The following is a 20,505-nucleotide window of genomic DNA, read 5'->3' as shown; positions in this document are numbered from 1 at the left end:
TGCATGCGAGATCTATGTTAAAAGGCAGCAGTGGGCTGGAGCGTAAGCGCGCGGCTCAGCAATTTACCAATCAAGACGAATAAAGAAGTTAATCGAGTGATTAAGGTAGGGTAAAAGTCAATATATTGCCGGGAAGACGTTCTTTCACTTGTTTCCTTTTGCTCTATTCGATGGTATTCCTTTCTTGGCTCTGCCAGCAGTGCTTCACAGGAAAATTGCATGGCAGCCATGTAAATAGCCTAGCTATGCAAGTCTGCTAGAACTACTGACGACCTCGCAGACGACTCTTAGAATAAGTCCCTAGAATATTTGAAGGTAGAAGAATAAGTGCCCGAGATATTAGTATGCTATGATAACTTCAGATATGCTCCCTTTCTTCAACCAAGCAATTTGCAGTATCAAATCTCCCATAGTACTTTCCAACATGGAATCATCAAGCTCTCTTCACTAGCTGCGCCATATCACATCATAGCAGAAATAATTCATGATTGAGGCATCAAAGGTTCCCCTAGAGGGTGGCAAAAATAGGTATCGAATTCAAACCATCCACCATAGAAACGCAGGCCGTCCACACTTAAACAGCAAATGGACACTTCCCTGTTCGCGAAGTCTTCAAATCTTGCATATACTTGTCCAGGGCCGCCCGCCCCTTTCCTTCAAAGTACTTAGGCCCTACATCAGGTGTGTAGTACCCCCGCGGGTAATACTTATCGCCCTGATCACCGGGAAGAGGCCGACCCATAGCCCAAGTGAGCCATGCAACGGGGCCCCACCGACTCCAAAAAGTCGGTTCAACATAATAAGGCGCAGCATCCCACTGAGTGATAAAGATACGGTCATCCGCGTCCGGTTCCTCCGAGAAGGTCGTGTAACGGAGGAAATAGGGCCGCGGAAGCGACAGGTACCGTATGACGAAACGGCGAATGGAAAGAAGCGAAGAGAATAGTTTAGCATATGATGCCGGCGGAGGGTCGTACCTATATCGGGTTAATTAAATCGTTACACAGAGGGAACTACGTTTCAGGCACACTTACAGCATGGCGCGTCGTAGCCGGTCGTCCATCATGAAGGAGACGAAGTACAGCCCGACATGCTCGAGCGGCTTCGGGACCATGTACAGTAGCACGGCGGTGGTCTGATCGGCCGTCTCCCGGTTCTTGACGTCGGGGACCATGCACTTCTCCTCGTAGGCGTCGCTCCAGGCCATGATTTCTTCGAGCCATTGGAGGCCATCGCGGAAACCTGCCTTGTTTGAGGGGAGGGCCGCGTAGCTAATTCCGAGGCCGTCGCCTAGGCTTTTCCAGAATGTGCCGATGGCGCATTTCTCGAGGTCGGTTAGCTGGCGCCATTCGTACTTCTCAATGAATCGTATGGGTTGGATGGCGAAGAGGCCAAGCGTGTAGAGCATGTCATTCTCGGAGATCTTGCCCGAGGTGCGATAGTCATTGTGGAGGAAACGCGTACGAGCGATGGCTGTGATGGTGCGTTTTGAAGACGGAGCATTGCCTATAAATTCCTGGATTAGGGCACTAGTGTCTGCGTAGCGCTTGTAAGATGTCTCCGGGTTGGAGAATTGGCTGGTCTTGGTGAGCAGCCCGGATATAGTGGGGATTCCGTAGGTCTGCAACTTGGGTCAATTTAGGTTCCTACAAGTATAGAAAACCAATCAGATGAAAGGAGAGGAGCCGAACCCTAAAAAGAGCAAATTGGAGGGCTTTAACGAAGAGGAAAGGAAATTCCAGTTGTAGGAGCACTTTCTGGATCTCCCAAGCTTCGTCGTCAGTCATTTTAGCCAGGGATTCCCGAGTGGGGTACCGGTACTTCTGGTGCAGCCATTGGGATCGGCGAAATCGAAACAACGAGACCAAGAATGGATACGCTAACAGAATAGCGAGAGCATATGGAAGCAGCTGGCGAGGTGTAGTAGTGTCTAGAAACGTTTGCAGGGTTATTGGCAAGCTGTTCATGCCAGCCGTAAGAGGCTGGCTCTCATTCCCCATGGCTTCTACTGATGTAACCTAACCCGGAAGATGGCAAAATAGTCCGAACAGGGGTATCACTTCAGGGTACCAAAAGCCATAAATAAGCCTCAGCCACAAGAGCTCTCAGTTGAGATGGTGAAGACAAAGGTTGGGCAGATCAAAGGTGGAGTCGAAAAGGGAGACCAGCCTCGTGTTCAGCTCGCCAAGCATTCATCTAACATACATTAATAATGAGAATGAGGACCTACTTACACATCACGGGACAAGTACAATTCTATATTATTTATGATTTATATCATGCACGGCCTCACTAAACGGACATATTACGTTTCCTAGATTATCCACCTTTTGAGCTTGCCCTTTTTATGCAGGCTTGCTTTGTATATTAGACGTGTGTAAGGCAAGAGTCAAGGGAAAGTGGTTGATTCCCAAGTATTCACCTCTATTGACTAGTACTCAAGCTACCTCACCAGCTCTGCGTACATACTCCTTCTTGCCTATCTGGCATATCAAATATTCAGCATTTCTCTCTTCCCCAGATATATACCGGCCAAGCAAAGATAGATGGTCATATATAATAATGATAATGCTTTGAGGGAGTTGCAACTCAAACCCCTCTCTCCTCAGCAATCCCCGTTCGCATAGTCCGAGTTGATGGGTACATGCGCTCCCCAATCGCCTTTCTACGATTCATTTCTTCCACTAACCTCAGTTGCATCTGCAGATCTTCTTGATCGGCATCACCTTTAGGAGCCGGGAAATTCTCCGGCAATTCTATCAGGCAGCGCTCGTGAAGAGCTTGCATTTGATCGTCGCTCCAACCTTGCGAGTAGAAATGGTGGGAAAGAGCCTCTTTCATCGCCTCGATATCAGCGAAGTAACAAGAACACTGTGTCTCAGTCCATCCTTGGGAGCATAAGAAATCGTAGAGTCTCTTCTCCGGGGTAGTCAGGTGCGAAGGGTCGATGGCATGAGGCTCATCGGGCATCAATGTCTCTTTGGAAGTAACTGAGGCAATTTGGCTCGGGTTTGGGAGACTAGTAGCCCCCTCATCTGCTTCAACGGACATATTTTTGCCCTGCGTGTGTCTGTTCTCCAATGCTGTCTTATGATCGATAAGAGACACTGCCTTTTGTATGATTTGGAGATTTTGGGCTGAATTAGTGTCCGAGTAAGGTACACTGGCGAAATAAATGAGTGATATTCAGAAGGCACCGAAGGAAAGACGCAGTATTGAGAAGCGAGATGGAGGCGTTGCACTCTTCGGCCCTATTTATTCACCGAGATACCCTTGCAACCAGTGCGGTGCATTGGTAGTAACATTGATTACAGTATTGTACTAGTATTAGTCTGATATTATGATGTTTGAACGTCAGGCTATATATTTCACATCATTACTAGGGTTTCTGTGGACACTTGGTGCCCTAGCCAATTTTAGGCTAGCTCCGCAGTTCACTTGAATTAAACCAAATCTCATCCGTTCTCATAATGCTTCCAACCTTTGGACAATAGGAAGCTTCATCATCTGGTTTGTTGAGCTTCTATAAAGTCCTATTGTCGCAGTCTAAGTACGCCTACATGTCCTCTCTAATGTCGTGGGCCTCCACTCAGGCTGTTTAGATGTGACACTGAGTGGCAACTATCACTGAGCAACTGATATAGAGTGCTTCGCATAAGCAATGCGAGGAAAGAATTACGATTTATCTCCAATAGATCCTTCAAAAAGTATACATTTTAAATCTTGCAAAGGTGTCTATTTCCAAGTTGAAAAGACAACCCTCTAACATGTATCTTCAATCTATTGTACACAGCGTGAGGGCATGACCAGTCATGCGAACGTACATACAGGGTTCATTGACTCGTGTCTCTCTGCTTAAATTCATTCCATTATCTCATGCAGAGGGCTCATCAGAGGTGTATGAGGCACAACACCAATATGCATAACGGATGAATCAGAAATCAAACGTTCTACCATACGGATCGCCATGAACGCCTGTGGGAGGCATTTTAAAGAAGTGATCCATGTTCTCTTAGCGGCTAATCACCCTCAACTCCAGCATTCTTAGTGGGGGAAAAGCGAGGGCCGTGAAGCCGAAACCGAGCCATATTCCTAGGTCACAGCCTCCAGTGACCGCGTTCGCGACCGGTCCCGTATAGTACACTTGATCCTATCAGGAAGAGGACAAGAGTCAGCAGTGATCTCAAGCAGATGAATAATGTAACATACCATTCCTACAATTGCTCCCGCCCAGCCAACTAGGAAAGCTAGGCCAGCAGCGACCCCCACTGGCAGCTTCTGCCTGCAGTTCCACGCAGACCAGTCATACCCTCCATGTCGAAAGAGCAAGTCTTCCTCCGCAACAATTGTGAACCAGATGACAACCCAATAACCAATAAGTGGCAGGAAGCTCTTGAATATTTCGTACAAGAAGTCACGGCCTCCAATGGCGCATGCCGTGTATACCACAGTGGTGGTAATAGTGAAGACAGGACGGGGGATATTCGACCACACATGTCCGAGCATCTGGAAATTCATAGCCATGGAATATGAGCCCGGGGCATTATTGGAAACTACCGTCACAACGTTGATGAACGCGCAGAACCTGCCAAAGCCGCCAAGTCTACCATAACCAGCCATCAATAAGCTTCCGGGAGTACCATCATATATCGCAGCCCATCTTGGATTGTTCGCCACACCACTTCCGAGACCGACTCCAAGTAGAAGAGTGATGATCATCGCCAGACATCCACCAATCGTTGTCATTGACCATATTTTCCATTTTCTTATAGTGGGCGGATAGTAGACATAATAGTCTGCAGCTAACGGTGCCCATGAGAGGGCCACAGACAAACACAGAGAGAAGAATGCCAGACGTTTGGCATTGACTTCCCCCGAGGAACCCACCGACGGGCTCTGGAAATCAAACTGGGGCCCTGCCGAACCGGTGATAATGCAAAGTACCATCAACTGCGGGAACCAGGCATATCTGCAGTGCACACAACGTCGAGAGTTAGTACCGGCGAACCTGGCAGGATCAGAACGGATGGGCCGTACCTTTCATAGTACTGAAAGATCTGCATCCCAAATGTAGCCATCACCAAACTCGCAAGCGCGACAATAATTATACCAACGGCGACTGATACGCTCCCGCCTGATATTTTTGATAGTAATTGGCCGCCGATCATGCAATTCATCATTCCATACCCCAAGTTCGTAAGCACGTTCAGCAAGCAGCAGATCTTGCTAGGGTAGTACCCCATAAAATATCGGGTCACTATCTATCGGAGGTAAATGAGGCGTGAGTATGCTTCTTCCTTCTGTGACGTGGAAACAAGCAAATTAGGGGCGAATGCAGGAGAGGAGGGAAAGGGACGAACAGAAATTATGCGCAATGGAGGTAGCATACAAGAGTGCGATTCCCACTTCTAGGCCCCCAGGTGCTCATGTACCCAACCGTCAAGCCTCCTAAAAGATTTCCGAATATTGCGCAGAGAGCAGCATCTGCGAAGCTTAACTTCATAACCAGTGTTCCCATCGATCCGACGACCATGTTGTTTAAGGACATCCCCATGCTGAACCACATAAGCAGCATATGAAGCGATATCGATGGGTTAGCCTTCAAGCGTTCCTCAACCGGGATTCGCTCAATTCCACGGGCCTCGAGGCCCTTGATGTTTCCCGCCCATCGTTGGTATCTCGATCTGTGATGTGCGTTCAAAGGCGTCTGATCTCCCAACTCCTCTTGTGTAACACTCTGAAGAGAAGGAGATATGCGAGCTTTCTCAGCCTCAGACACCATACTGGCTTTCAGGACTGGGCTGTTACTCAGTAAAAAGCCGGGTCTTCCTACTTCTCTGATCCTTCTTGCGGGAAACAGTAGAGCGAAAGCTGGACCGAGCCACAAGTTGCCGAATGAAGGTAGTCGGCAAAGGTGCGCAACGTTCCACGATATATATAGGGACAAAAATCTGCGCAGGAGAGAAGGGGGAAAATTCCAGTCAAGGAGTACGGTGCTCTCGCAGTAGTGCTAGCTGACATCACCCTATCACCTGCCCTACTTGATACTAGCATTCCACAGCTAGTGTGTACACAGAACCGGGGCCCTGCACCTTTTGCCGCACGGTCCTGAGCTCCAAGCTCATCTTACAAATGCCCATACGGTAGGGTAGAGCTTTCTATGAAAGCCAAGTCAGCCCCCATCCATCGGAAGAGGAGGAAGAGGATCCGACGCCCAAACAAGGGCTCGGAATTTTCGGGTTTATAAAATTCCCTACGCTGACATAGTCATCCAGTCAATGATTTATTTCAAACACCTGGATCACTTCTATTACATTCAAGCTAAAGCGGTGCAGATCATCCTAGCACCGTGATTCGTCGCATCGCCATGCACCTCACATTCCATTACTCATATTGGAAATAAGCTCTCCAAGGCGGTCGTCTGGTATGTACCAACCAAGCAAGGAGAGAGCGTGAGCAAGATGCAACGTAGCTCAAGGCATGAGGACAGGATGTTCATTAAAATCCCGAGGCTCAGACCAACCGGTCGAAGAGAGTTTGACAAGTATGAACATGATGATATGATCATCCCTGAAACCTGACTCGAGGGACCTTCTTGTTGCAACAGGCACCCCAAGTCTTGCTCAGCTCGCCGCGTACATTTCCGACATGTGGTCAATCCAAGAATAGAGAGTGCATTTTGGAGCCCCTCGTTCACGCATATCCCCGGTAAGTGGCTCCTATTACTGAATCGAGAATAGCACGCCCTTGCAGATCACACATGACTTAATTATGACTACAGAACTAGTGGAACATAGTCAGGCTGCTGTCAAGTTTTCTTGGTTTCAGAAAGCGTCGGAATCACAGCCCAATGCCGTGGTCAGCCTCAAGTCATCCCATGTATAACCCTGTCTACCCAGGTGACAGAGCTACAATTATCAAAGAATCTGAGAAACAGAAACCTGAAGATTAGCCTCCAAAACCCATTATACTGCATGTCTATGCTAGTATCTTTCTGCGGTCTCCTCCGTATCTAACAAAACCCACAACTATCCATCTCTACACGCATTCCAGCGCCAGCCCACAACCTTAACATAGTTATCAAACCCAGAACTTCTATACATAAGTCCAAGCATACATGCTAAAGGGGAAAAGACGAAGAAAGGAAGGTGAAGAAAGAAAACAAGGCCTTTGATCCAAATTACAGAACGAGCCACATCTCAATGCCTATTGAGGGGGCCCCATTGACTACAGATACATCAGCAGTGATCTACCACGGATATTTCCAGTATCCTTTTACTTTTCTACCTTTCCGTTCCAAGTCGATTACCCGGGAATAAAAATCTAGAATCCTGAGTGCTCTATTCAGCCTTAATATCTGAAGGCTCTATAGAACATAACCCCGAACGCATACGGTTGAAGAACCCAGAAACCCAGACCGAAAAGATGTATAAACAAGCCACGAATAGGATCAACAACAAGAGGCACGCAAACAAACAAACTAGCAAGTGACTCTTTCAAAAGTCACTCACTCTACATAAACATACTCTCAAGTGAGACTACTTAGAAGCAGAAAATAATGCGTAGCATCAGAACCTACTGAATTCATAGCCATGGCTCAAGCCAAAATAATAGTACAAGGGTAACTAAGACAAGTAAACCAAAACCGGCTCATGAAGAATAACAAAGAGAAAATTAAAGATATGAAGCAAATAAAAAATGTCTTTTTTGATAGTAATTAACCATCCCTGACCCAACGAACCGGAGGTTGTGGGTGGGGGTGTGGGGATTGATGTGATATGTACAAGGGGGTAATAAACAAAGCATCCTCGCTTGCGCCGGGACCGTAGTAGTGTACTAGTAAAATGAGAGTCTATAAGAAACAGAAATGAGACCTTTTCACCATTGTGCGCCCAACGGATCGCGAATCATACAATAGAGCAAGAACAAATAGCTGGAAACACAGGGGTGAAACAAGATAGAGAATCTATAAGCACAGGAAAAGCAGAATGGCTAAAAGACGTAGTAACGGTGCTTTATCGGAAGAAAACAGCCAACCCAGAAAGAGCTAAGAAAAAAAAAGATATCAAAAGGCCGTATAAACGACAGGTTCATAATACATCGCTGTAGGACGGTCTCAGTTAAAGGACCGGTAACGTATCACGTGGTATTATTAAGGAGGTAAAAAGGATGTTTATAACAACCGGTCAACTTCCATTGCGAGAGGTGGATCGGCTGTGAGCGGATGTAGACCTCATGCTGCGGCTAGATGGAGCCCGAGGAGGGGCGTGTTCAAAGTGTGGTAGAAGGTCTGGAATTTGGCTTGGGGGTGTCGTGGATGTTGAAAGATAGTTTCCTACAACTCGATCGTCTGCTGCAGTCCCGGGGTGGATTTCAATGCCCTGCTGGTTCTCCAACCCCCCATGCGGCGTGGAGTCGACCTTGAATGGCTCCCCGTCAGCTGGGGCCTTTTGAGTCGGCGACAAGCCCCCAATACTTCCAGCCACGACAGCCATGATGGCTGCCGTTGTAGTATATGCTGAGTTTGAGCGAGACCGAGCCGCCGGAGTAGGAGGCTGAGATGGGGTGCTGCTACGTTCGTTAACAGGTGTTCCAGGGATTGAGTTCTCTCTTGACCGTGACGACCGTGAGCCGCTTCGTGATCTTGGAAGGAACTCCTGTGGGTGTTGCAGTTTGTGCTTGAGGTGTCTCAACCGACCCCCGCGGACCCTCTTAAGGAATGTAAGCTGATCCCGAATCTCTGTAAGAGCAGGATTCCACTCGAAGCGATCCTCGTCAGAAACCAAAAGCTGAGGGGCCTTCTTGCGATGGAAGGAAGTTGGGATGAGTTTCTCAATAAGCCAATCTGGAATCAGTCGGATGAGAACTCCGATTGGAAGAGAGACCACACCCAAAATCAAACAGACCCCCCACTGCGCGCCATTGATTCTAGTAACAGAAAAAGCATGGCCGCCAACAAAAACGATCAGGACCTGTCCTCCCATGATGATCACCTGAATTCCAAGGAACCACCAATTGCGAAGCATGCCTTCGAAGATATTGAAACCATTGTCCAAACGGCGAGAATTCCACTGGTTAAAGATCTGCATCCAAACGAACGCATTAAATACTACTGTGGACAGAACGGTGCCTTCGTAACCGAAGTGGCCTCCTGCGAAATTCAAGACGAGCGTGACAACCATTTGATAAATGCTTTGGCCAATGATCATCTTCCACATTGTGAGCGTGATGAGCGGAGCAGATTTGGGTTCAGGTCTGCGGTTGAGAACGTGCGGAGATGGAGGATCGGTCGCTAGAGCAAGCGCTGCAAAGGTGTCCATGATAAGATTGACCCACAGAAGCTGTACTGCGGTCAGGACCGATTCCTCACTGGCACTGGCTACTGCTGAAATGAATGTTAGAAGAACTGCGGTGATATTGACTGTAATCTGGAACTGCAGAAATTTCTTGACCGCATCGTTCACAGTCCTACCCCAGGCCATAGCCTTGATGATCGAGGAAAAGTTATCGTCCATCAAAATGATATCCGACGCCTCCTTTGCGACTTCGGTACCCGCGATGCCCATGGAAAATCCGACGTCAGCTGTCTTAAGGGCTTGGGCATCGTTTGTTCCATCGCCAGTGACCGCAACCGTTTCACCTAACTTCTTCAGATGAGTAACCAGGATCTTCTTGTCATCAGGGCTAGATCTTGCCAAAACCTGCAGCCGGGGGATAATCTGGTGAATCTGAGCGCTGCTAAGTTTGCGAAAGGAGGGTCCTTCGATTGCAATCCCTCCTGGTGTAAAAATGCCGCACTCCTCAGCAATAGCTTTGGCCGTATTAATATTGTCTCCAGTCACCATTCGGACAAACACGCCAGCTCGCTGGCATTGTTGAACGGACTCTGTCACGCCAGCTCTGAGGGGATCCATAATGCCAAAGACCCCCAGCATGATCATGTCTTTGAAAGCAGAGTCAAAGTCTACGAGGCTTCGGTCGTCCTCCTGTCTGCGTACTCCTTCAGGCGGCCATTGTTTGAAATCGCGGTACACTAAGCCAATGGCCCTCAAGGACTTAGACGCATAGTGCACGATCGTCGTATTCAAAGTGCTCCCATCCTTATCGGACAATGGGCGATCGGACAGGTCTTGTGTCGGGTCGTTAATGATACGCGTGCACTTCGAAGCCAAAATCTCCGCTGCACCTTTAACCAACATCCTGTACTTGCCAGGTCCCATTTTGATCACCACCGCCATACACTTGCGACCGGAATCAAATGGTACCATCTGAACAGTCTCCGCATTGGCCCGCGCCTCACTAACTGAACCCAGGGCGAGGTAGGTCCTCGCAAAGTTCAAAAGCGCTGTTTCAGTCTTCGATCCAATGAACGTCATAATCCCATCCTGTTCCCCTTCAAATGCAGTAGAGTTGAGTACGATTGAGTCAAGTAAGAGCTCCTTAACTGAAGTGGCAAGACTTTTGACGAACTCAGAGGGTGACAAGGCATCTGAAGGCTCGTGCGTATCGCTGTTCTCACCCGGTCCTTTGGAAGAGGACTTGAGGAATTGGCAGGTTGTTCCAAGAGTGGCAGCAACAGCGGTCATTTTGTTCTCCGTCAGCGTGCCAGTTTTGTCAGAGCAAATGGTTGTCGCATTTCCCATAGTCTCACAAGCCCGTAAAAGTCGCACCAGGTTATTGTCCTTTAACATGCGTGTTGTGGCGAAGGCGAGCGCTAGTGTGACAGCCAGAGGCAGCCCTTCGGGAACAGCGACAACGATGACCGTCACGGCGACGATGAAAATCCTAAGGAAGGCTTGGCCTTTCTCATCAGCACCGTCAATCGTTTTCAGCTGAGCGAGGAACTTGATGAATAGCACAACAAACAACACCAATCCTGCTGCAAGACCGAGCTTCGCAATGTATTCGGCCAAAACATTCAGCTTAGATTGTAGAGGAGTCGTCTGGCCCTCATCCTGGAGAGACACCATCGTTTTTCCGTATGTCGAATGGACCCCGACGGATGTGACCAAGAATGTTCCTACGCCTTCGGAGACTTTCGCACCGGACACGATGAAAGGGTCATGTTTCGCGATGTTTTCCTGGTGCTCAATGGCCCGAAAGACTTCATTAGCTGCAGTCTTACGCAATACATCGGACTCGCCTGTTGCCGAGGACTCGTCACATTTGACATTGTGACCGCCAATGAAGATGCCGTCGACTGGGATTAAATCACCGGGTTCAAGATGCATGACGTCGCCGACGAGGATATCGTGAACCGAGATTTCCAACGTTTTCCCCGAACGAATTACCTTGACCTGTCGGTCGTCCTTCTTTTTGTTCAATTTCACAAATTGGCGTTCCTTCTGCCAGTCGTTCGCAGCACCCACTATCACCACAATTACAATAGCCACAATAATAGCAACACCTTCGACCCATTGCACGCGAGGCTCGCCATTCTTAGCCGTGACAGACTGGTAAATTCCGAGAGCGAGTGAAATGATGGCAGCGACAGTCAGAAGAATCAAGACCTTGTCGTTATAGGCAATCCATGCTAATTCCAAAATGCCTTTGGGCTTCCTTTCGGGTAGTTTGTTGTTTCCATAGACACGCCTCCGGTCCCCGAATCCATTGCTAGACTGTTTGGCAATATCTGTGCTAGATCTGGTCGGCTGCCGCAGTGGCTGAGATGTAGCCGTTTGCTCTGTTTCCACCAAAGCATCCGAGGTTGCGTCTTCAAAGCTCACAGTTCCATCCAACATCGTCTCGTCCATACTCAACCCACTGCTGGTGTCCGTCCGTAGCCCCTTCTCTAATCCTCTCAGCCCACCTAAGGCATGGAATGCACCAAGATTCTTAGGGTTTAGGAGCTTATTTAGCTGACCCGGAGAGAAGGCAAACTTGTTATCCTCCACCGTAAAGTCATCTTCGCGGCCTGGATCTGGCTTCAAAGCATCCTCATCATTCATGATTATATTCTTTGATAAATCCGCCCGAGATCCCTGGGATGCTGTTGGCACATAGGTATCGCCTCCATATGTGCTAGACGACTGATGTGTGTCCTCCGACTCCAAAGAATTTCCGCGAGATCGGTTCGACTTGCCAGGAACTGACAGGAATTGAGTTTGAGAGATAGGGTCGTTCATATTGGATGTAGGAGACGAAACGTTGTGCGGAGAGGTCGGTCGACTCTCGTGGTCGCGTGGGTCAGACGAAAAAGAACGTATTGAGCCTCCTGAAGGCCCGTCCAAGGGCGAAACACTGCCGCTGTTTAGAAGAGCGCTCGTGTCATTCGCAAAGGCATTATCACTAGAAATGTGTAACGTAGGCTGTGGCATGCCCGGTGAGATTTCCTCGTTTAAGTCGGTGTTGATTTTTATTTCGGGGGCCTTTGGCCGCTGCAGGGGTTGCGATTGCTTCGCATCGTTTCCGTCCGATCTGGAATCCGACATGATCGTCCAAGGGGCTTAACGGCTCTGGTAGAAAGTGGGTCGCTCAAGGGCGAAGAGAGTTTCAAACGAAAGGGATATTGATATCAGTAAGAATGCGGCTCCGGAGGAGCAATCAAGAGTATCTCGTCGTATCATCAAAAACAAGGTCGAGTTTTTGTGGAAAGAAGAATGGGTAATTTTCTGCGGTAATATCGCAACAGGCTAAGCTCGCAGAAACCTAACAGTCGTTCAAGACATCCATGTGGCTTATTTGAAGATAGAAGATTATCGACCCTCCTCCTTGTATACCCGAATACAAAGAATGTCAGTGAGACCGATGTAAAGCGGTCGCGATCAGCATCCAATTTATCAAGAAGATGGGCAGTGGATCCTGGGAAGAAGCGATTCACTCGAGGGATGTCAAGATATCAAATGATAGGAAATAGCGATCTGAAGTCCGGAAACGTCCACGGTTATGAGAGTAGATCGGCAAGATAAGACCATTTATGAGCGCATGAGAGCCCTGAAAGAGAGAGAACAAACGGCAGGTGAAGCTCGCGGCTGCCAAGGAATATCACGCGAATTTGTGAGGCCTTCAATCAGACCAGGTCAGTCATACAAGGAAACCAAGAACACTTGGGTTACCAACCGAAGTCAACAAAGACACAAAGCGGTACGGTTCGTCGTATATTCCTCAGATTCCCGGACTTTGGGCCAATGGACAAGGACAAAGCCTATAGGAAGAAAGGGCGGAAAGTAGAGGAAGCGAGAGAGGAAATTGGGAGGTGAGTTGGTGAGGCCAGGAGTTTGTACAAGTCGATTAGCAGTGTAGTAGCTTTGCGATGAGTGGAGAGAAGCTGGTCTCAGTCATTAATTACATTACCAGTAGTTCCATACTTTTTCTTCCATGTAAGACCCCACCGAGGAGGCGTCCACTTGCCACCAATCAGGGCTAGGATCTCACTCCACCATGGTCGAGAATCTCGACTAGGTTCTGGTATGGTAAAACCACAATATGCAAATTAAGTAATGGACGCCGTTTGCAGGAATCCATGACATCTTTATCTACATTTAGGTTATTTCCTCTTCTCCCCTGTGTGGGAAGACGTATACATCAACCTGTTCCTTTTTTGTTTTCTTGTCTTTTTTTTCGTATTTACTACCAAAAGAGGATAGTATGTAACAACAAGGAAAAAAAAGAAGCATTAAAACAAGGATCTATTCAATGATGGGGTCGATGACTTGCCACCGAAACACAAATTACACAATGCTTCACTTTGTTTAATAGACTCGCTGCAAAGCTGTAATGCTGAAACGTCACTCGTCACTTTCCGATTGCACTGCCTCAATCCATTTATTTTCTCCGTCATCCATTTTTGATTTTTTTCCCTCCTCCCTTTTTTTGTGTTCTCTCCTTTTCTTTCGAGAGAAAGAGAGAAATAAATAAATAAATAAATAAATAGAAAAAGAGTTCAATTAATTCTAATATGAATCTTCCCGCCAATTCTTAGTCTAATAACCTAAGGATCATTGAAGTGTGTCAATGGGCCTTCTATTACAAGCAAACTTGATTCGATATTGATATATACACCGTTTTGGAATCCAACCTCCAATACATCCCTCATACCATAACAGGAAAAGCAAAGTCGTCATTCTCTATTCGCCTGACCTTGTACTGTACACTGCCCCAATGGTATGACCTTAAGATGAATTGACACACCAGTCGTACCTAAGATTTCCGATCTCCCGTCTGTCGAAGAAAAGATGTTACCGTCTATCAAATTTACGGACGCCAAAAAGGGGTCCACTGGATGTTCCGCTTCGACTTCCCTTCAAAAGGGGGGGGGCAAGTCATACAATAATAAGATAGATAGACAGATTTACCGCCACTAATGCAAGCTGTGGTGTCGTTTGATCCGGAACTTTAATCCAGTAGGTGCTTTTTCGAAGTGTGTTGTATTAGATATGTGTGGTTGGTATAACATTGCCTTCCCAGCATCGTCTATGCAAGTTAGGGTATCTAGATTTTACTCCATACCCCCATCCAGGCGACAATGAGGCCCGCAACGGACACCTGGAAATTTTTTGTTTTTGTTTTATTTCGGCTCAGGAACCAATCTCATTTGGTGCGTTTGCACCGTTCAACCTCCTTGCGATGTCGTTTCATTGCCGCGGTTGAAAAGATGGACTCTGGGGGCTTGGCAAATGGGCGGTGCAAAGTAAAGGGGGCCCATAACACACGTCTCCAACAAGTCTAGCCCTTGGGTGCTGTTACTTTTTCCCTTTCCCTTTTTTGAATACATTTCTTGTTCCAATTCATAAATTCCACTGGTTCGCTTCGGTGGTTGAATTACTCGTTCTTCTGTTCTAGCCTCACTGGCGGTAGATGAGAAGACTATATACCTCGGTGGATGCACCATCTAGTCTGTTGATAATATAATACTACAACTCGGGTGGATCCCTTCTCCAAACGAAACGAGGCGTGGATACGGAAAGAAGTGCGAGAAAGTGTCTCATAACTTTCTAGGTAATAGATGGACTGGGAATTACCGGTTACACTCAAACCTCGATGGTCTGATAGTTCACTTGATGCGTGGCTAATGTCTTCGTCATGGGTAACCACTTGGGTATGACAGGAGCAAGATAAGTAAATATGCAGACGTCCATACGCGATACTGGGGATCGTGCAGTCGTAGCATGCTTAAGCCCCGTGGTTCAACCGAGGCTTCACTATTGAATCTAGAAGGACGATTATCACCGATTATCACCACTAGTTCGACTGTTATGACGCGAGAATGGGCCGTCCTTCCCTTTACTTTACCCCATTAAAACCGTGCATGTCTCTTTCTTCCTTGATTGAAATATATCGGACACAACTGTCCAGACGATCAATTCTGCACTTGCTGAATAGACACTGAGAACGTCATGATGCTGGCTGACTGCGCTGATACTAACTTGTAGTCACCATACTCCATATACCATAACTCTCGCCCTTTCTCCCCTGCTTATCGACACTCTCAATCTAAAACTCACACTAAGAAAGAAGGACATGCAAGGATAATTGCTCTTCTACCAAACAACGACGACCGAACCATGACCTACCCCTGAACACCCATCCTCTACAAGCAGACTAATATCAAGAGGAACACAGCCTCCAAACGCTTATTACCCATGAATAGGAGATACGGCTTCCGACCTTCCTCTTTCAGCCCCCTAGTACTACCATAGCCAACAGTCTAACATGTGTAAATAGTAAAGTACACCAAGAACACAAGCAACCACCCTCCATCGATCAGATTTAATACCGCATACAACGAACAAATCCCAATCTCAATCCAAGAAACCCAACAAGATAAAAGGAAAAAACCCACCTATAACAAAAGGAATAGCGGTTTGAAGAGGAGGGGTTATATAGTTCGCCAACTCACTCCCCAACCTGCATACGTACCCATGGTAGAGAGGCACTTGGGTAGATATGTCTCATGGAGCAAACGTTGATTCGATTCCCAGGCCAACGGGCCAGGCAGGCCGTCGGGCAACCAAAAACCCTCTCTGCCCGCCCATTCATTCTGTAGACAGACCATACCGACCTGACATGGGCGCCCTCCCATGACAACTGGAACCCTAAGTAACCAACTTGATAACCGCAACAGGATTTAGATACATACGTGCATACTTCCATAAACTCCTGCGTTGTCTAATGAATGGCACTCCGTACTGTAGACTGAAACATTCGATTCAATTCTTTCCATTCAAGACAAACCAGACCAGACCAGACCCTCTTTTCCGTATTCTCCAACCCGACGTAATCGTATTACTACTCGCTGGATGGAGAAACATGGAGCACTAGCACTGCCCTCTTTACGCGGAAGAGTACACAGCAACAATACACAAGAAAGAGTCTCATTGTGTTTGATGTGATGGCCGTGCGTTTGTCGGATAGCCTTTTTTTGTTAAGCAAGGATTTAGCGTGGGTTGTGGGTTATGGGGCTGGGTAACATTCAATGATTTGATGAGTGGGTGAAGGAAGGTATTAGAAAATTTTTCTTTAAAAATGATTACCTTTTTTTTTCCTTCTCGGGGAAGCAAGCAAGCTTCGGGTTAGTATCCGACTTATTCAATAGTTTGGGAGCTGCGCCACGATGAAGGGGTGGATAGCATAGTTAACTGTTAGGTAGATACTTAATTTATGGAAAAGCAAGTATATCTTCAGAAACAGTGACCGAACAAGGAATGAGCGTGTGATATAATCGGTAATGCGGTCTGTATTAAGAAACGTGAGTGAGAGAAATGTCCTTGATTATGCCATGTCAATTCTTGATGTGATGTGAATATTGTAGTTGAGCCAATCCCCCTTCCCCCAGGAAAAACTAGCGCCCAGATAATGAAACACGGCCTCTGGCAGATCTAGTTCCAGAAGCGATGATTTGACCAGAGCCCTCCTACCAAAAGATGAGGGAACATAAATAAGAAAAGAGGGTAATATACACCAGCTCATTCATAAGATAAGTACATTTGCATTTCACGAAGTCTCGTTGTCCTCAGGCACTTCAACATTCCAAATGCCCAAAGTCTCGCCTCCGAGAAGCTTCTTGTCAGCTTTGGCCCGCGTGTTGACCATGGCTTTGCTCGACAGTGCCAACGCGTCCACAAGCTCCGCCATCCGACGGGACGCCACAAAGGCGCTAGTCAGATACTCGTTCTCCGACACCTGCATGGCCAGGTTCATGCACTGCACGAGGAGCTCGCTGGTGAGCACATGGCCAGCATAATACAGCGCATTATGATAGTCAAGGAATAGTTCCGGAATATAAGTCTTTCGGATTTCTTCCAGCTCGGCTTGTTCGGTTCCTGCTGATATTAGCATACGTCTCTACATGTGCTCCAAGGAATAGCCATACCGTCCTCAGCCCCCATTAGCCACTCATCCAACAATGCGTCAACGTGCACGGAGACCTCATCTAAAGCCTCTTGTAAATCATCCTTCAGATGCTTGACTGTGCCAGTATCGCGTCTGCGTTTATATCTGTGTATCGGCGTCAGAGTATGCTCTTCCGGACAGTAACCTCTACATTCATGAGAAGCAGGCTACTTACTCGTCGAGTTTCTCGCAAATAACAGCAAACACTTCCAATGCATCAAATGCCAAGATGAGCTCTTCCAAGTCACGCATCGTCTGCGATTGTTGTATTAAGAGGCTTGTTTGCTCGTCAGATGGAGCTCTATTCGATACGGATCGATTGCGCTTATGGGGAGATCCAAACAGCCTCGACTTAGTCGGACTGGCGGGCTCTGGGGTCGGCGGTTCTGTCCCATCCTCGACACCATAAGGAAACTCTGCCAGGTCAAAACCAAATGACTCCCGGGAGATGTCTGACAGCCTCATGCGTCTACTCAGCTCTCGAGCGGCAGCAAGTCTGCCAGTAACTGTGAAATCAAAAAAAGTCAATGGTACATTCGAAGTAGCTGTAGGCACAGAGGCATACCATAGAATTTCCTGTATACTAAGGCACCCAGCTGACATATTCTCCCCCACTGCCCGTCAACAAACCGAAGCCATTCCATACTCCGGATAACGCGTTCTTCCTCACTAGATACATCGGTTCCAATGTAATCCTTCTTAACCGGGACCACCTCGGGCAGGCCATCTTTGCGGCGGACAACCTTGGGGTACCGCTTAAGCGTCCTGGAGTGATCAACTGAGGAAACACTCGCGCTAACCCACTGCCATTGGTCTCGTAAGACAGCTTCGACATCAATACCATGGTCCTCCATGAGCCTTACTTGCTGCCGTCTATCCCGCGGGTGGACGACTTCAATCAAGATCTGGCCAAGCACCGAATGTGCCTGGTATGTTGGTAGAAGGGATGCATAGAGAGGAATAATCTCAAAGATACCGGCTTCCTCCAAGTTCGCGATATATCCAATCACATTGACAGACGTTATATTCAGGAACTGTGTATCTGAGCGCACATAGCCAAGTGATTTCGCAATGATGTAGAGATGAGTCGCGATCCTCAAAGCATCGTTGTCCTCCGCCGCGATCAGTAACGAGTCATCAACAGGGGCCGGTGGAAGGTCGGGTACGAAGGACAGATCCCCCTTGCTTGTCGCTGCTTGTGACACTGCTTTCGCTAGGGAATGAAAGAACGAGTCGTATCCTTTGCCCAAGATGGCGGCCTGGATAGTCCTGTATGGGTTGCGTGCTTCAACTCCAACGCGATCATTACCCTTCGTATATGCCATGAATTTGTTTACATCAGCATAACCAGCGGGCTCAGGAACAAATGCAACAGGAACAGTAGGCGAGTGGTTGAGCTTCCGCTGAAGCTGCTTGCAGAATCCTTGGTAGCGGGAGAGCACAACGCTGTTGAAATAGACGTAAAGGTAGTCATCCCAGCTTTGACAGACCTTGAAGGCCGCCTCTGTCTCGCCGCAGAGCAACGCATAGACGGCGCGCTCGAAATCTTCTATGCCTTGACTTCGCGCTAGAGCAGAACAAGCGTTTCGCCAAGAGGCCTGGGTCCGCCAATTCATCAGGCGCGTAGTTCCGTCGTCAATAGGTGTCCGTTCCCCGCGAGAAGTCTTCGCATCAACGCTCGAACCACACAGGCTAACTGCTCGCCAGTTCTCCATACAAGCCTCGGCCCAGTCCCGAATTTTTGTCCAACTTTCCCCTTGCCGCAGCATCTTCCAGCAAGTCATCCAAGTCGCGCGCTCATGAAACTGATCCTGTTTCTGGAGCTTCTGTTTCTGCCGAGTAACTGCATCGGGGTCCAATTGGGTAATCAATGGTTCTGACTTCTCCGAGACTAGAAGCGAGGCCGTGACAGCCGGGTCGTTGGGTTCGAGGGGTTGAGGCCAAGCCCGCAGTCGCTTTTGACCTTTGATGGTTTCCTTGGTATAGAGCCAGCCATGAGTCCACAGCCCTTGGCCCCTCTCGGCCTGTGCCTCTAGCTCCGAGATAACTGAGTCGATATCTTGACTTGCCGACTTTGAGGTGTGTTCCAGCCATTTCATGATGATCACGCACTCCAGGGCATAGTGGTCAGCACCCACGAATTGTTCCCAGATCTCGCGATCTGACGAGTAACGGTGCAGTTTCTGGAAGGCAGTCTCCTGGGCTTGCTTGGCGCTAGTCCTGCTTGGGGGGTCGTTGATGCTAATTAGGTTGAGGAACAGCTGCCAGGTATTCGCTTCTAGTTGTAACCGTTGTAGCTCCTCCTGTGTCTTAGGATCATGCGCTTCTGTTCCGTTGCTCCGGGTGGTGCTCCACCCCATTTTCGCGCGCTTTAAGGTGTTTTGCTTGGAGACATCCTCGATGGAATCTTGCGCGAGATGTTGGTAGCTCTTCACCAGCTGGTAGGCAGCTTGGTAATTTTCGATTTCGTCATTGCGATTCTCTTTATGTTTGAAACGGTCAAGCTTTTCTGCGAACGCCTCGATTTGGCGCGTCACCCGATCTGCTGTTCGACGAAGAGGATGTAATGCCTGCTGTGCGCCAGCGGACGTAAAAAGTTCCGGGGTTGTCATGTCGTAAGCTTCTAAAGACCGTCAGCCATTTACCAAACCTAATATGTTAAGGGATCGAATGTACTGTGGCCATTTGGAATGGGTTCAAAGTCTAATGGCGATTCTCTCCCGCCATTTATGCCGTTCGTCTCCCGGGCAAAATCGTTGTCTTCCACCTCTTCGTCCTCGTCTACTTCTTCATCTTGTTCATTGGCATTCATGTCATCCTCATCGCCCATTGGTTCGTCATCACTATCCTCTATCTCGATGACCTCCGAATCATTTGACGTACATCCTCGAGGAGGCTGGAGGAAGGCAATTAGCTGGTGCACCGCCAAGAGAAGTAGTCGTCAAAACAAACACACTCACATTTACTGATGTGAAGCCAGCGGAGCCCGTAGGTTTTATTAAAGGAGCCATAGCGCGTCAGAAATCCCTCCGTCGCTGATTGTCAGCGACCGTTGGCAATTCGAGGTTTGCTCGTTTCTAACAGGGTTTTTGGGGAAGAACTTCAGTTCTGCTCGAATGCTCGACAGGCGTGTTTTGGGCTGACCGCGCGCTAACTCGGATTTAGTTTAGCGCT

General features: G+C 48.0%; 6 protein-coding genes across 6 annotated transcripts; 1 reads left to right on the top strand and 5 right to left on the bottom strand.

The window, feature by feature from the left end:
* Positions 1-357: 357 nt before the first annotated feature.
* Positions 358-988, top strand: BDW43DRAFT_71226 (uncharacterized protein). Its single transcript, XM_032050424.1, has one exon. The coding sequence runs from the start codon at positions 485-487 to the stop codon at positions 944-946; it is 462 nt and encodes a 153-aa protein (XP_031905759.1). The 5' UTR covers positions 358-484; the 3' UTR covers positions 947-988.
* BDW43DRAFT_260200 (uncharacterized protein) lies at positions 955-2,156 on the bottom strand. Its single transcript, XM_032040180.1, has 2 exons — positions 1,692-2,156; positions 955-1,621 (listed from the first exon to the last, which is right to left on the bottom strand). The coding sequence occupies exons 1-2, from the start codon at positions 1,998-2,000 to the stop codon at positions 1,031-1,033; spliced, it is 900 nt and encodes a 299-aa protein (XP_031905758.1). The 5' UTR covers positions 2,001-2,156; the 3' UTR covers positions 955-1,030.
* A 2-nt stretch (positions 2,157-2,158) lies between these two features.
* BDW43DRAFT_260199 (uncharacterized protein) lies at positions 2,159-3,242 on the bottom strand. Its single transcript, XM_032040179.1, has one exon. It carries the CDS (start codon positions 3,049-3,051, stop codon positions 2,590-2,592), a length of 462 nt encoding a protein of 153 aa, XP_031905757.1. The 5' UTR covers positions 3,052-3,242; the 3' UTR covers positions 2,159-2,589.
* Positions 3,243-4,012: 770 nt separating this feature from the next.
* On the bottom strand, positions 4,013-5,782 carry BDW43DRAFT_319192 (purine-cytosine permease family protein; the record flags this gene model as incomplete). Its single annotated transcript, XM_032048858.1, has 4 exons — positions 4,013-4,150; positions 4,210-4,969; positions 5,038-5,261; positions 5,390-5,782. 4 exons carry the CDS (start codon positions 5,780-5,782, stop codon positions 4,013-4,015), a joined length of 1,515 nt encoding a protein of 504 aa, XP_031905756.1.
* A 2,214-nt stretch (positions 5,783-7,996) lies between these two features.
* Positions 7,997-12,723, bottom strand: pmcA (putative P-type calcium ATPase). Its single transcript, XM_032050423.1, has one exon. The coding sequence runs from the start codon at positions 12,429-12,431 to the stop codon at positions 8,187-8,189; it is 4,245 nt and encodes a 1,414-aa protein (XP_031905755.1). The 5' UTR covers positions 12,432-12,723; the 3' UTR covers positions 7,997-8,186.
* A 3,926-nt stretch (positions 12,724-16,649) lies between these two features.
* BDW43DRAFT_260190 (nucleoporin Nup84/Nup107 family protein) lies at positions 16,650-20,460 on the bottom strand. The gene is made up of 6 exons (XM_032040178.1): positions 20,292-20,460; positions 20,008-20,227; positions 17,897-19,951; positions 17,507-17,837; positions 17,312-17,436; positions 16,650-17,261 (listed from the first exon to the last, which is right to left on the bottom strand). Exons 1-6 carry the CDS (start codon positions 20,340-20,342, stop codon positions 16,933-16,935), a joined length of 3,111 nt encoding a protein of 1,036 aa, XP_031905754.1. The 5' UTR covers positions 20,343-20,460; the 3' UTR covers positions 16,650-16,932.
* Between the last annotated feature and the right edge of the window lie 45 nt (positions 20,461-20,505).

Source organism: Aspergillus alliaceus (genome assembly GCF_009176365.1).
Source record: "Aspergillus alliaceus strain CBS 536.65 unplaced genomic scaffold BDW43scaffold_2, whole genome shotgun sequence".
Classification (NCBI taxonomy): Eukaryota; Fungi; Ascomycota; class Eurotiomycetes; order Eurotiales; family Aspergillaceae; genus Aspergillus; species Aspergillus alliaceus.
This window is presented reverse-complemented; position numbering and strand designations above follow the sequence as displayed.

What these genes read in the sequence shown, in the direction of transcription:
- BDW43DRAFT_260199 (XM_032040179.1), bottom strand. Translation starts at nt 3,051, where the DNA reads ATGTCCGTTGAAGCAGATGAGGGGGCTACTAGTCTCCCAAACCCGAGC.
- BDW43DRAFT_260200 (XM_032040180.1), bottom strand. Translation starts at nt 2,000, where the DNA reads ATGGGGAATGAGAGCCAGCCTCTTACGGCTGGCATGAACAGCTTGCCA. An exon ending in TCCAATTTGCTCTTTTTAGG is followed by an intron (nt 1,622 to 1,691) that starts GTTCGGCTCCTC and finishes CCCAAGTTGCAG; the next exon opens with ACCTACGGAATCCCCACTAT.
- BDW43DRAFT_71226 (XM_032050424.1), top strand. Translation starts at nt 485, where the DNA reads ATGATTGAGGCATCAAAGGTTCCCCTAGAGGGTGGCAAAAATAGGTAT.
- pmcA (XM_032050423.1), bottom strand. Translation starts at nt 12,431, where the DNA reads ATGTCGGATTCCAGATCGGACGGAAACGATGCGAAGCAATCGCAACCC.
- BDW43DRAFT_260190 (XM_032040178.1), bottom strand. Translation starts at nt 20,342, where the DNA reads ATGGCTCCTTTAATAAAACCTACGGGCTCCGCTGGCTTCACATCAGTA. An exon ending in AGTATACAGGAAATTCTATG is followed by an intron (nt 17,838 to 17,896) that starts GTATGCCTCTGT and finishes TTGATTTCACAG; the next exon opens with TTACTGGCAGACTTGCTGCC. An exon ending in GCTAATGGGGGCTGAGGACG is followed by an intron (nt 17,262 to 17,311) that starts GTATGGCTATTC and finishes TAATATCAGCAG; the next exon opens with GAACCGAACAAGCCGAGCTG.